At 47.4% G+C, this 13,782-nt stretch overlaps 1 protein-coding gene across 2 annotated transcripts; it reads left to right on the forward strand.

Moving 5' to 3' along the window:
- The first annotated feature begins 19 nt into the window (after positions 1-19).
- On the forward strand, positions 20-10,742 carry SIX1 (SIX homeobox 1). Of its 2 annotated transcripts, none has more exons than XM_083439683.1 (2): positions 20-1,199; positions 8,988-10,742. In XM_083439683.1, exons 1-2 carry the CDS (start codon positions 640-642, stop codon positions 9,280-9,282), a joined length of 855 nt encoding a protein of 284 aa, XP_083295809.1. In that variant the 5' UTR covers positions 20-639; the 3' UTR covers positions 9,283-10,742. The 2 variants fall into 2 exon arrangements, with proteins under 2 accessions (XP_083295809.1, XP_083295810.1); XM_083439684.1 differs by having other exon boundaries at positions 41-1,140.
- The last annotated feature ends 3,040 nt before the right edge of the window (positions 10,743-13,782 follow it).

Below are 13,782 nucleotides of genomic sequence, written 5' to 3' on the forward strand. Positions count from 1 at the left end.
GAGCCGCCCTATCTGTCTCCTTCGCCTTTCTTCGCCACTCAGTCGGCCCCTCGGCTGCAGCCAGAGCCACAGCGAAGCGGACCTTGCCAAGCTCCCGTCGCCAGCGCCCGCTCTCTCGCTCGCGCACCAACCAACCAGGCCGGAGCCGCGCCTTCCCTTGGCTGCTTTTTTCTGCTGCGTCCTGGGCGGCGCGCGCTCTCGCTCTCCCTCTCCCGGGCGCAGCTGCTGCTTTGCTGGACGCGCGTTCCTATAGGGCGCTGCAAACATCCAATCCAAGGGAGCCCGGAGGACGACGGGGCGGCTTTCAGCTTGGCTGCCGTCGGAGATCCCGACCCAAAAGTTTCCTGCGCCTGCAGCGACAGCGCCGGAGCATCCAGTTCCTTTGCGCCTCGCTTGCTGGGTTTTGTCGGGGGCGCTTTTGCTTGGATTCGCCAAGGGTCTTTTTGGAGTTTGCGCCTGGGGGTGAGTCTCTGCGCGCCTCCCCTTCTTCTGCCTGTGTGGGGAGGGGGGCGGCGCCCAGCGCTGCTTTTTCCTCTCTCCCCCAACCCCACCACCCCGCCGGTCCTTCTGCCGGTTCCGGCCAGCTAAGCGAGCGCCGGGTGGCGGGCGCCCCGTCGGCGGCTCGGCGCCCCCGTCGCCATGTCCATGCTGCCGTCTTTCGGCTTCACGCAGGAGCAAGTGGCGTGCGTCTGCGAGGTGCTCCAGCAAGGCGGCAACTTGGAGAGGCTGGGCCGCTTCTTGTGGTCGCTGCCCGCCTGCGACCACTTGCACAAGAACGAGAGCGTGCTGAAAGCCAAGGCGGTGGTGGCTTTCCACCGGGGCAACTTCCGCGAGCTGTACAAGATCCTCGAGAGCCACCAGTTCTCTCCGCACAACCACCCCAAGCTGCAGCAGTTGTGGCTCAAGGCCCACTACGTGGAAGCCGAGAAGCTGCGCGGCCGGCCGCTGGGCGCCGTGGGCAAGTACCGCGTGCGGAGGAAATTCCCCTTGCCCAGGACCATCTGGGACGGCGAGGAGACCAGCTACTGCTTCAAGGAGAAGTCCCGGGGCGTCCTGCGCGAGTGGTACGCCCACAACCCTTACCCCTCGCCCCGGGAGAAGAGGGAGCTGGCCGAAGCCACCGGCCTCACCACCACCCAGGTCAGCAACTGGTTCAAAAACCGCAGGCAGCGCGACCGAGCGGCGGAGGCGAAAGAGAGGTGGGTGCTGCTGGTTTGCAAGTCGGAGGAGCGGAGGGGGCGACCAAACTTTATCTGGGGGGTGTGGGGGGGTGTGTGAGAGAGAGAGAGAGACCTCCAGAGAGACGGACAGACGGACAGACAGAGAGCAAGCCCAGCTAAACGCGCTGAGACTTGCACCCGAGTAAGCACGTGTAGGCTCCCGCTATCCGGAATTATCCATAAGATAACGTAAGGTAGGATTCAGCCACAGGTAGGCACTTTTGCATCGCAGCCTTATACATGTCTATTCAGAAGTCAGTCTCCTTTGGGTTTTTGGGGCCTTAAACACACACCCCCACCCGCCCCCCAGGTATGTTGGATATATCGTTGGAGCCTAAATTTATGGTGATTTATATAGGAAATCTTAACTTTGGCTGGATGGTATTCTGTATTCATTACCAACTATGCCAAATGATCTTTCCTAGCGTTTATAATAATAACAGCAATGATTTTATTATTTATACCCCCAGCCACTCTGGGCGGCCTACAGTACATATAAAAACATAGCAAAACATCAAAAACTTGCCGATACAGTTTACCATCCCCATTGATTTTTAGGCTGCAATGGTATTACCTGGAATAATAATAATAATAATAATACCCTCGCCTAAAGTGCTTGCCTCTCAATAGACATGCCTAGGAGGAGGTTCCTAGTGACACGGTTAAGACAGGAATGTTAAACCCTGCTTTACCTGGGAGTAATCCCATTGAGTTCAGTGGGACTTGCTTCTGAATGGACCTTGTTAGGATTGCATCATGCCACCCTGACCGTGAAACTCATTGGGCCTTCAGGGCTCAGATGGGCCTGAATCGTGTCCCTAGGGGCTCTTACTCGCTTCTGAAATCTGCGCACAGCCTACTGTGTCATGTTAAATACCTGTTAGTCAAGAGTACTAACAGGTATCCAAAGGCCGTGTCTTGGTGAAAGAGGGCCTTCTCAAAACCTCCTCAACTCCTTCCCTTGATTGTTGCTTCCAAACTTCTCCTTCCTCCTATTATGTCCTGAGGGAGGAGAATGAAAATAATCACACCCTTTGCGGCATTTTCCTGATGTGGAGTTGTTACAGTTTCTGGCGCTCAGCACAAATGAACGTCACTGCAGTCCTGCTTGGCCTAGGGGGGTTATGCAAATATATATATATATTGAAGGGACAAGGTAACTGGAAGGCCAAGATTTCCAGAGTGGCAGCTGTGTCCGTCTCTTGCAGGAAAACAAATCAGAGTCTTTTGTCACCTTAAAAGACGACACATTTGTCAGGGCAGAAACTTCTGTGGACTGACGCCCACTAACCAGACCAGCACACCCTGCAAAAGGTCCCATTTGTACCTCTGTTCCCCATTTCCTTTCCTCTCCTGGGGCCAGTCCAGAGTTCCCTGTACTTGATAGAAGCTATCCTGATTCTTTTGGTGCCCAGTAATACTTCCACTCTCCCCTTTAATCCTCTCTCTCCCACCCCCCATTCCAGCAAAAGCCCCCTTCCTATTAGATACATCTCCCAAGCTGCAGCAGGATGAGGCATATGAGCAAAGGAAATAAAAGTGACCAGGAATAACACCATCTCTTGTTTATGGTTCCGCTGGGTTTATTGTGGGCTCAGAAGTCTCCAGACTGGAGTGTTGTGTCTCAGTTTGGCACTGTTTGAAAACCCAAGCTAGCTCCCTGGTGAGTCTGCGAGCCACCACTTCCCTTTTGGAGTTGTTTTTTTTAAAAAAAGAATAAAAATAAAATTTAAAGTACTGGAGGTCAAAGAGGTGAGAAGGGTGATAGGGGAAGCCGGAAGAGGACTTTGCAGCTTGAGTCTCCTAAGCCTGTTTGAGCAAAAGTAGGTCTCAATGTTCTTGGCTTTGCTTACTCCTGAGTTAGTGTGCATCCGAGAACAGTGTGCTTGTGATTTTTTTAAAAAAATATAAAATGGCCAGCAATAGGTTAGACAGGAGGTCAACTCAGCTAGCTTTTAGATACGCACACAAAGGCTGCAATCCTCAACACACTATAATAATAATAACCAAGTTGAAAAGATAAATCATGGAATTAGGATGAACTCTAACCTCAGTTTTTCCCACAGATCAGCCTTGGGGGTTGCAGTCCCTTACCTGGGAGTAAGCCCCATTGAATGCAGTGGGGCTTAACTTCCGAGTAAGCACGCATAGGCTTAATGGAGCAGTCTCCAAAGCTCTCTCCCCCCTGTGATGCAGGAGGCTGTGGGCAGACTTCCCCCACTCCTAGCAGACCGCGAGGGGGTTAATCAAAGGAGCTGGGTGGGTGAGGTTATAGGGAGTCGTTTATCTTCCTTGCAACCCCAGCCACACCCCGCTTAAATTGACGTACTTGACTTTAGGAAGGTTTACATGTGTTTAGGATTAGGGTGTCAGTTCCATTGACGACTCCCAGATCCTCCCCACACAAAACTCGGCAGTAGGTGCAGAAATGAGCCCCCTAGTATCACAATAATTCATGCATTATCCAAGTCCGGGGGAACTTATTTCCACCCGGTTTTACGCGGCGGAGTGGGATGCCGGCCTCAAAGGCGGTTCTGTTTTATATGGGTTTTTAGCAGCATCAAAAATAACGGGGGCGGAAGGGGAAGGAGGGGGAAATAAATGCGTGCCCCAAGAGGTCACAATCTAAATTGCCGAAGGATAACAACCCGGGCTTCCTCCCCACCCCCTACCCCCCCATGCATTCAAAGAATCCCGGGAGCTGTACTTTACCCCCGCAGACCTACAATTCCCAGCACCCTTAAGCTATAGTTCCCAGGATACTTTTGGCCCCGCGCGCTTGCAATGCAGAGAAAAGGTTGCAGAGCAATGGATCGGCCATCCCAGTGGAGCCGCGGGGCCGAGTGTCCAACTTGGCGGCTCCTCTGTTGTGAAGTTGGGACGAATTGGCGCAGACTCTGATTTCAGCCGCTGAGGCTTTTTTTAAAAAAATTATTATTTGTTGCAAACCGGACCCCGGAAGAGGGGAGGGAAACCGGAGATCTGTGAGACCTGGTTATCTCCTGTCCCAAGATTGGGCTTAATGTTACTCTGCCGGTAACAAGTTAGTGCCTTGAGAGGGGAGGGAAAGGAAGGGGTCGAGGAGACCCCGCGCCCTTCCTGTCCATCAGATCTTGAATACATGGACGTGACATATACAGTATACATATACTGTATTAATCCCCACCCCTGCCCCATCTCTCTTGTTAGTTTGCCTTCTTTACTGGCTGGAGGGGGGGGGGTAAATGATGCCTTCTCACACCCCCCCCCCAAGTAAATGTGCATTGGTTTGAGATGGGTCATTTGGCACAAACAGCGCATCCAGAGAGAGACTCGTTCTTAGCCTGCTGTTGGTTCTGCTTCGCTTTGGAGATGGAACATGATGATGATGATATTTGTACCCCGCCAGTCTGGGTTGCCCCAGCCACTCTGGGCAGCTTCCAGCGTATATAAAAACATAATAACGTATATAAAAACGTCACTTTCCCCAGATTTTTCTGGGCTCGCATGCAATTAAATAAACAAGCAAGCAAACTGGTGCCTATGGGAGAAGATCCACCCATAAAGAGTTCAGGATATAATAAATACATATACAATAATAATATAAGTAAGGAGCTGCGTTGATGTTTATGTGTTCCACTTCATTTTTTTAACGGTTAAGAGTTTTTTCTGCGCTCAGAGAAGAAGCTACGTCCACTTCCTTGCCTACTGGTCAATTGTTGGGACAACTCCCCCCCCCCCCACGGATTCTGATTAAACTTGGCATGGATCGGGGCATTTCCCCTCGAGTAAACGTCATCTGAACAGCACAGAAAGGTTTTAAAAGGAATAAAAACCAAGCATCTGATCCACGCGCTTGGGAATTAGCTCGAGGGGACTCCGAGGTTTGGGTAAGCAGAGGGGATCTCCGCTGGCACGCCCGACTTCTTCTTTTCCGGGGAAGGCGTAACGTGTGAATGTAGGCTAGAAAGCTGGAGGGATACTTTAAAAACAATAATAATAACTGACACTAGTTTAATAGCTTTCGTTGTAATAAATCAATTAGCCTTAATCTTTCGGTATTTACACTTTGGCAAATACATTTTTGACGCCTGATGTTGCAAAAACTCCCATCTTTTGCTAGCTCTGCTTGTGCACTCTTGTGAATATTGTGGGGAGGGAAGAGCAACCATTTTATTTATTTATTTTCAAAAAGCCGAACTGAACCTTGTGGCTCGGTTTAGGTTCCCGGGGAAAGGCCCAAACCGGTTTAACGCGTCGCTTGCGAAACTGCATTGAAATGGGGTTTTTTTCTTTTCTTTTCTGCGGCTGTTTCCCCCGCATCCTGAGCATTCCAGAGTTGAAAGCTCCGTTTTCCAAAAGAGCGAAGGTCCTCGGCGGTTATTTATTATTTTTAGCTTCCATCCTAAACATTTAGAGGGTTGTGCTGCTGGAAGCGGCTGTGCAGAGACACAGCTTTTCCAAATGCATTTTATTTTTCGACGCCGCGACGTGGACGCGCCGACTAGACCCGCGTCTCCTTCACCTAAGCTAACACTGACATCACTTCGGCTGAGATGTTCCGGCTGCAGCTGTCTAAATAGGAGGCCAAAAACGTGGCAGCTGCAACGATGAAGCCATTATTAAAATATGAACCACTCTTCAGAGAATTGTAAAACACACACATGCACGCGCGCGCACATACCATTATTTGGGGTTTCTTCCTCCACCTGAGGCCGTGGGCACGATCCACACTAAGAAAACTCTTTGGAGATCCCCTGATTGCTGCGGGAGAGATTCACTCCATACTCATTGCAACCTTCACCGCATTTACTAGGGAGTAAAACCCACTGGATTCAACGGGTTTTACTTCTGAGTAGACGTGGTTAGGCTTGAGCTTCTGGTCTGCCTAGATCTGTAAATATCTTTCCGTGAGCTCTTGGTCGTGTGAATGCAAGGGATGTGCGCGCGTCCCGCCTGCTCACTGCTCACTTCAATTCTAATTTCTCACACCCTTGTTTTTACCCATTCGGTAGGGAAGGTTCTCAATACCTTTTCTTGGCTGTAAATACAAACCGTTCAATCCAGATCCACTCCGTTTCTTAATCCGGATTAACTAATGCCCTGAGATTCCACTCTCCTAATATCGGAAATTGATTTGCAATTCTCACCGCAGCCATAAACATCGACTGTAAGAGAGGGAACAATTTATAATTCACAGATTGTGTGACTATGTAATATAGCCAAAGGAGAATGAAGTCGGAGATGTTCCGAGATACGATTTGCCTTCAAGCAAATGTATTTAGGGGCTCAGCTGTGGGCCCATCAGCCTGAAATCAGTGGAGCTCATTACACCGATTTTTAAACACCCTTTCTGAAATTCAGTCCCAGGGATTTATTTATTTTTTACAGCGTGCTGTTGATAATCGGGATTTTGTACCCATTTCCCCAACGCCCACCCTGCGTGGAAGCAGAAACCACCGACAAGCTTCAGTGGCGAGTAGGACTATCTGGGGTTCAGAAAGGCTTCCTGAGAAATGCCCTCCCCCCATGCCAATTTTTGCCTGGCCGTTCTACTCCGCCCGAGACTCGCGTGTTTGACCTAGGTTGTGTGAATGCGCACTTGCCTTAGGCGCGATCGCTTGTTCCTCGCAGAGAGAGGCAGACTTTCGACTCCAGCGAAAGTCGCTGTTCAGGGGACCCGCGCAGAAAGAAGGGAGGCGCAGGAAGGTCGCCTTTTAAGCTGCCCCCCCCCCCATCTCAACGGAGCTGCCCGCAGGAGAGAAATCTCCGTGCGCAGTACTCGCCACGGGTCTTACTTTACTTCCAAGCAAAGCTGCTCCGCTAGATCACCTCTAAGGGGGCAACAGATGCCCCTTTGTCAGGAGTGAAACAACAGGTTTTCTGGTGCTTAGATCGGATAGAAATGTGCGCTATATTAAACTGCAGTTATTACCTCCCCTTGTTTGGCAACGAAGCCGCAATTGCTACGGGCGACGGACACAGCTTTCGCTTCTTCCGTTCTCCCCACCAGAGTGCAAGGAAAAGGTTGCGTGTTTGCATTAATGTAGAGGCGACCGTGTTCTGCTGTCTCCATTGCAGACGATCCGGGGATTGCCTGGTTGTCTGTATCGGCCTACCACGCAGAAAAGATTGGTGTTTTTTCCTTTTCCTTTTCTATGTATGCAGGGAGGGCGTGGGGAGAGAAACAGTGACTCAGACAAAATTATATATTTTTATAGGGAAGGGGACAACTTTCACTCTTTCTGGCTAACTTCCACCAAGTTAAGAAATCCTGATTCTAGCATTCACCCCCTTGGAAAGAAAATGCTTTTTGCTTCTGGAGGCTGAGTGGGGGAGATTTATTACAGAAAATGTTAGGAGCTCAGGACAGCATTGTCCATCTTCTGAGCTAATGTGAAAGTAAGGTAGCTTGATCCTAACTGGTGTCTTCTTCTAGGGTTCTATGTGTGGTTTTTAAAAACCCTTTCTTTGAAGTTATTTCGGGCATGAGCCAGCCAACTATTAAAGCAGTTGCTTTTCTCAACTCTGATAATCCAGTCTTAATCTCTCACACTTTGGCTTCAACCTGATCTTGGACCTATCCTGTCTTTTTTCACATTTGTAAAAAAAAAAAAAGTTGCCTTTTTTTTTTTTTTTTTAAAAAAGGCCAAGCATACTTCATTTAAAATAGCTTTTAGGCTGCCTTGAAGGGCAAAAACAAGGTGGCTTGCAAGATAAAAGGAGAATAAATTGTGTGTTTTCCTCAACCGATTTCAAAACATGACAAAACAGAAATTTCTGGAAGTTTCCCTCACCTTTTCTCTGACTTCTGTTCCTACACTGTTATACTCTGATTGTACAACATTCTCCTTTGGAATAGTAATAATAATAATAATAATAATAATAATAATAATAATAATAATAATAATTTATTTGTACCCCGCCCATCTGGCTGGGTTTCCCCAGCCACTCTGGGCGGCTTCCAACAAAGATGAAAAATACACTAAAATGTCACATATTAAAAACTTCCCTGAACAGGGCTGCCTTCAGATGTCCCATTAATCTAAATCTTTTTAAAGATCTTAAAGGGGTTATTTAACCTGACAGAAGGACTGCCTTGATACTCAAGACAAATATCTGACTTTCCCCCAGAAAACAAAAGTCAACGAATTTTCAGTTTTTGCCCTTCTAACCCTCAGCATTCACGGAAGTTAGATCTACTGATTTCAGTGGGACTTCCAAGGCAAAGTGTTCAACAGAGCAGCCTTAAAAAGAAGGGATATTGTGCTTAGTTCCTTAGGCCCCATTGAACACAGCAGGGTGGGCGCTTAATTCTGAATAGATGAGGGGGGGAGGTCTGGGGGTGCACCATGACAAACAGATTCTATGGTACAGTTTCCTTGAAAATAAGCCTAGCGAAATTTCAACCCGATTTATATCTGCTGAGAAACACCATACTGAAATATGTGCTGCCCCAAAACCTCGTTTTGCTGTGTAGAATGGCTATATAAATGGTGTTTAGCATCCAGAGCTCTCCTCCCCACCCCCCACACTGTGATTCCACTACGTGGCTTACTTGAGAGTAAGTACCATCAGAGAAGCTTACTTGCAGCACAAGGACTTTAAAACCGCTGGTGGCTTGAGCGAGTGACAGTGAACTTTCGGTAGAGTTTTCCCCTTGCGTAATTGCATTTCTGCCCATTTCGGCTGACGGGACATTCATTCCCTCCCCTCCTTGGCCCTTGCTTTTGCAACCAGCTTGGTCTATGACCAGTTTCTCATTTCTCTGCCTCTCTTTTTTCTCAGGGAGAATACGGAGAACAACAACACTTCCACGAACAAACAGAACCAGCTGTCTCCCCTGGACGGGGCGAAGCCTCTCATGTCCAGCTCGGAAGAGGAGTTTTCGCCCCCACAGAGTCCGGATCAGAACTCAATCCTCCTGCTCCAGGGCAGCCTCAGCCATGCCAGAAACTCCACCTATTCCTTGACGGGCTTGTCCGCCTCCCAGGCGACTCACGGCCTCCAAGCCCACCAGCACCAACTGCAGGACTCTCTCCTAGGGCCTCTCACCTCCAGCTTGGTGGACTTGGGTTCATAATCCGGAGAAACAGGGATGGGGGTTTCTCCCACCGCCGCCACCACCCAGTGGTTTGTAAATAAGGGGACATTGTCATGAATTAATTTTCCTTCCTGCTCCCATTGCCCAACCCGCTCGGTTTTTGTTTTGTTTCCCGAGAGCTCACCTGGCGATTCTTAAGTGACTTCTAAAGATCTCTTCCGAAGCCCTTCTCTGACCCCACAAAGGCCTGTCTCCACTTCTCATTTATCCAGCTCTCCTCCCGACATCCTTCTCATTATGTCTTAGCGGAAGCCAAACAGAGATAGCACACACCCATGGCCATGCTATAAACAAAACAACACCCCCCCAACACACACGAACAGGCACACCCCTTTGCCCCACTCCATTTGTGTCTCACATATATATATATATGCTTGTCAGCCAGAATTACAAATGAATTCTTTTATTTAAAACGTTGGTGGGCATCACCCAGTGAAATCAAGCGTTTTAAGTTTTTAAATATGAGTGTTGAGCTTTATATAAAGTGCTTGGTTTTTTGGGCTGGATCTTGTCTGTTCCCTTTCCTGTACACTATAATAGTGTGTGTATGGGGGGGGGGATATTTTAAAGCAGGAACTGGGAAGTGTCTTCGCTCGGAAATTAAGTCCTCCTAAAGTCAGTGGGACTGGCAGAACAATCCTGTGCATATTTACTCAGAAGTCATTTAAATGGGGCTTACCCCACCCCACCAGCCCTAAGACTGCATAATTCCTCAGCCTTTACTTTCTAGTAAGTTTGTCTTGGGCTGTCTCCATAGGCAGTAGTGAGGTTGTTGTCCCGGCTTTGAATTCTTAGGAAATATGAAAGCGGGGTTGGGGGGGGGGTTGAAAGAGGAGTAGTGTATCCTAAAACTTTTGTTTTGAAAGTTTGGAGATCTGGCGAGGGCAAATTTAAGTTTACATTTTTCTTCTTGGTCAGATGTAGCGTTCTGAAAAAGATTTTGAAGTAGCTTAAAAACTGAAAAGATGATGATGATGATGCAGTATTAGGTGAAGAATGTAAGTGCCTATGTCTTAACGCAGATCGTGTGAGGCCTTTTTACATTAGAGTAAATTTTAAGTGTGACGGTACGCTCATGTCAGTCATTTTTACGTTTGTGGTGAATTTAGGCAATTAATCCATGTGACTCTTTTTTTAAAACAACAACAACAACAACACAAAACCCAACAAAACACAGCGACGACAAAAATAGGAACAATTTTACCCAGACATATATCTACCATAACCCACGTTCTTTTTATAGGTTTTCTTTCTGTCTGTCTCAACTTTACCTCCTTCCCACCTCACCTCCTAGTTTGGCTTGCAAAAATATACAGGGGGGAAATAAAAATCAAAGTGGCAATTTGATTTTTGTTACCAATAGTAGCATGTGCTTTTTCTTTCCAGGTTTCTTGTACCCAAAGAAGTCTAAATTAAATCATGATAAGAAGACTGAAAACGTAAAAGTCTAATATTTTTATTTCTTTATAAATAGATTAACAGGTAGCCTATATCTCCGCAAACACACCTCCGTTCCCTGCTAGTCTATCAAGGCCTGAAGGTTACTTCTGAAGTTGGGGTTTTAAATCTGTTTACTCCCCCTTAGCTTTTCAGTGAAGGCCTTTGGGAGGGAGAGAAAAGTTGTTAAAACCCAATTCAAACCCGATTCTTTCTCCGAGGCAAATGGTCCTGTCCACCAAGGCTGTTGACTTCCGACTGTCCCCTCTCCCCCTTGCTTTAAAATAATTTATGGGCCCTGTCCTGTGTTTAGAAAGCGTTCATCATTAGAGAGAATAAACATTCAATGGGAAGTGTGTGAAAAATGGAGAAGGCAGTTCAGCTAAGCACTTTCATCACGTCCCCCCTGATCTCAGTGGGAGAGGGTGACCTGTGGGCTTGGATGGACCCCATTGAAACCAGTGGATCAATTAGCAGGAATGTAAGCATGTTTATTTCTGGAATAAGGCCTAGTGGATCTACTCTCTAACAAATACCTTTTCAAACTTACTCAGAAATAAGGCTGCCCTTCTCTTCACGTTTACTCTGGAGGGTGGGAAGAAAGTATTCTGGAATAACTCTACAATTCTTTGTTACAAATCTATGATTTTATACTGCAGACCCTCCAAATGTCCCTATTTTCCAGGGACAGTCCTGCGCTTACAGAAGCCGTCCCGGTTTCTGATTTGATTCCGGAATGTCCCGCTTTTCCTTAGGATGCCCCTATTTTCATTGTAGAAATGTTGGAATGTTTGGTAGGATGTCCCCATTTTCAACAGAGAAATGTCAGAGAGTATGGAATTAACCGACCCCTGCAAGCCATCTGAAGGCAGCTCTATATAGGAAAGTTTTTATATATCTTGGAAGCTACCCAGAGTGGCTGGGGAAACACATTCAAGAGGGATGGGGCATAAAAAGTAATTATTATTATTATTATTATTATTATTATTTTATTATTATATAAAGGTAAAGGTAAAGGGACCCCTGACCATTAGGTCCAGTCATGAATGACTGGGGTTGCGGCGCTCATCTCGCTTTATTGGCCGAGGGAGCCGGCGTCCAGCTTCCGGGTCATGTGGCCAGCATGACTAAGCCACTTCTGGTGAACCAGAGCAGCGCACGGAAACGTTGTTTACCTTCCCGCCAGAGCGGTACCTATTTATCTACTTGCACTTTGATGTGCTTTTGAACTGCTAGGTTGGCAGAAGCAGGAACCGAGCAACGGGAGCTCACCCCGTCACGGGGATTCGAACCGCCGACCTTCTCATTGGCAAGACCTAGGCTCTGTGGTTTAACCCACAGCGCCACCCGCGTCCCTTTATTATTATATAGAGCATCCCTATTTTTATCGGATAAATGTTGGAGGGTATTATACTATGGCATGTATGCCTAGCTAAGGACAAAGTAGAGGAAGCTGCAGTTCCCACTGGATTTTAGTGGAGATTTGCTCCCAATATATTGTGCCTTGGATGGGCTTAATTTTAGGAAGGTAGAAAACTGCCTTGTACAAAATGAAACTATTCGCCCATCTAGCTCAGCACTGCCCACACTGACTGGGGGAGACTCTTCATGGTTTTAGGCAGGGCTAGTTCCCTCCCTCCCCGGGGATGCCAAAAATTGCAGATAGGGTTCTAACATGCAAAGCAGATGCTCTACCTCTGAGCCATGGTCCTTCCAGTGTGGTGTAGTGGTTAAGAACGGTGGACTCGTAATCTGGTGAACCGGGTTCGCTTCCCCGCTCCTCCACATGCAGCTGCTGGGTGACCTTGGCCTAGTCACACTTCTCTGAAGTCTCTCAGCCCCACTCACCTCACAGAGTGTTTGTTGTGGGGGAGGAAGGGAAAAGAGATTGTTAGCCACTTTGAAACTCCTTTGGGTAGTCATAAAGCGGGATATCAAATCCAAACTCTTCTTCTTCTTCTCCCTCACATTTTGGTGGACTCTGTCCACGTGATTTGGCTCATCTGTAGATGCAACCCCTAAATCTATATTGCCAATGTGCAAGTCCAGTTCGCAATGAATGAGAGAACTGCACAAAGCCATTTCAGTGGTACACAGGTGACCTCCCCAAGCCATGGATTGTGGCCCAGGGAAGGCCAGATTTTTTATACAAACAAACAAACAAACAAACAAACAAACAAACAAGAGGCATAAAGACTGCAATTCTGTCAACATTTATGCCTCACCAAATGCAGAAATGCTTAAAGAGCCTCCGGTCCTTTAAGTGGGGAGGGGGAGTTTCTGACTCAGGGAAATTAGCCTTGTCCTCAAGTTGCTTTCTCAGAGGAGACTGAGCTGACCTGATATTAATAACTCAATATGTGTTGGCGTTTTGCTTTTTTGTAATGTGGAAGGTCTTTTCGCCTCCGCATTGAGCTTTCAAAATGGCACAACCGGCTTTTAAATCACCAATGCGGTGGTTCGCCTGGTGATCCTAATGCTGTTGAATTCAGTGGGACTTGCTTTGAAGCGAGTGAGTTGAAGCTTAAACCCTCCAGCCCCCTCTTGTTAAGCCCACAAACCCTGACTTGGGAGGAACTCCCACTGAACTCACCAGTATCTACGAATCCTGTGACTCCCAAAAAGGTTTGTAAGTGGAGTCTAGTTTTCACCCATTATACTCCTGAGGTCTCTTGGGAGTCTTTACTGAACCAAACCACGTATCTGATCAATGCTTTCCATGTGGAAAAGGCAGGGGTGGTGTATATCTGTGTTTGTTTACATTTGCCAGTTTGCAAATTTTACTCAAATGTCCTACTCCACTCAGTGGATCTCATTCCTACATAAGCCTGCAATGGATTGCATCTGTATTCTTCTATTATTTAAATTCAGGTACTTCACTTTAAAGTTTTCAAAATGAAAGGGGGGAAAGTTTTCAAGACCAGTGCAGGGCATTTACTTGGGAGTAAGCAGGAAGGTTTTATCCTGAGTAACTTGCTTAGAACAATCCTTTGCCTGATTTCTCAGGAGTAAATCTCGTTCTCCCCCAATGGGACATCTTGC

Source organism: Podarcis tiliguerta (genome assembly GCF_965153285.1).
Source record: "Podarcis tiliguerta genome assembly, chromosome: 1".
NCBI classification, from domain to species: Eukaryota; Metazoa; Chordata; class Lepidosauria; order Squamata; family Lacertidae; genus Podarcis; species Podarcis tiliguerta.

Coding starts and splice junctions, on each gene's coding strand:
- SIX1 (XM_083439684.1), top strand. CDS start 640: ATGTCCATGCTGCCGTCTTTCGGCTTCACGCAGGAGCAAGTGGCGTGC. Junction 1,141..8,987: donor CCGGCCTCACCACCACCCAG/GTCAGCAACTGG, acceptor CTTTTTTCTCAG/GGAGAATACGGAGAACAACA.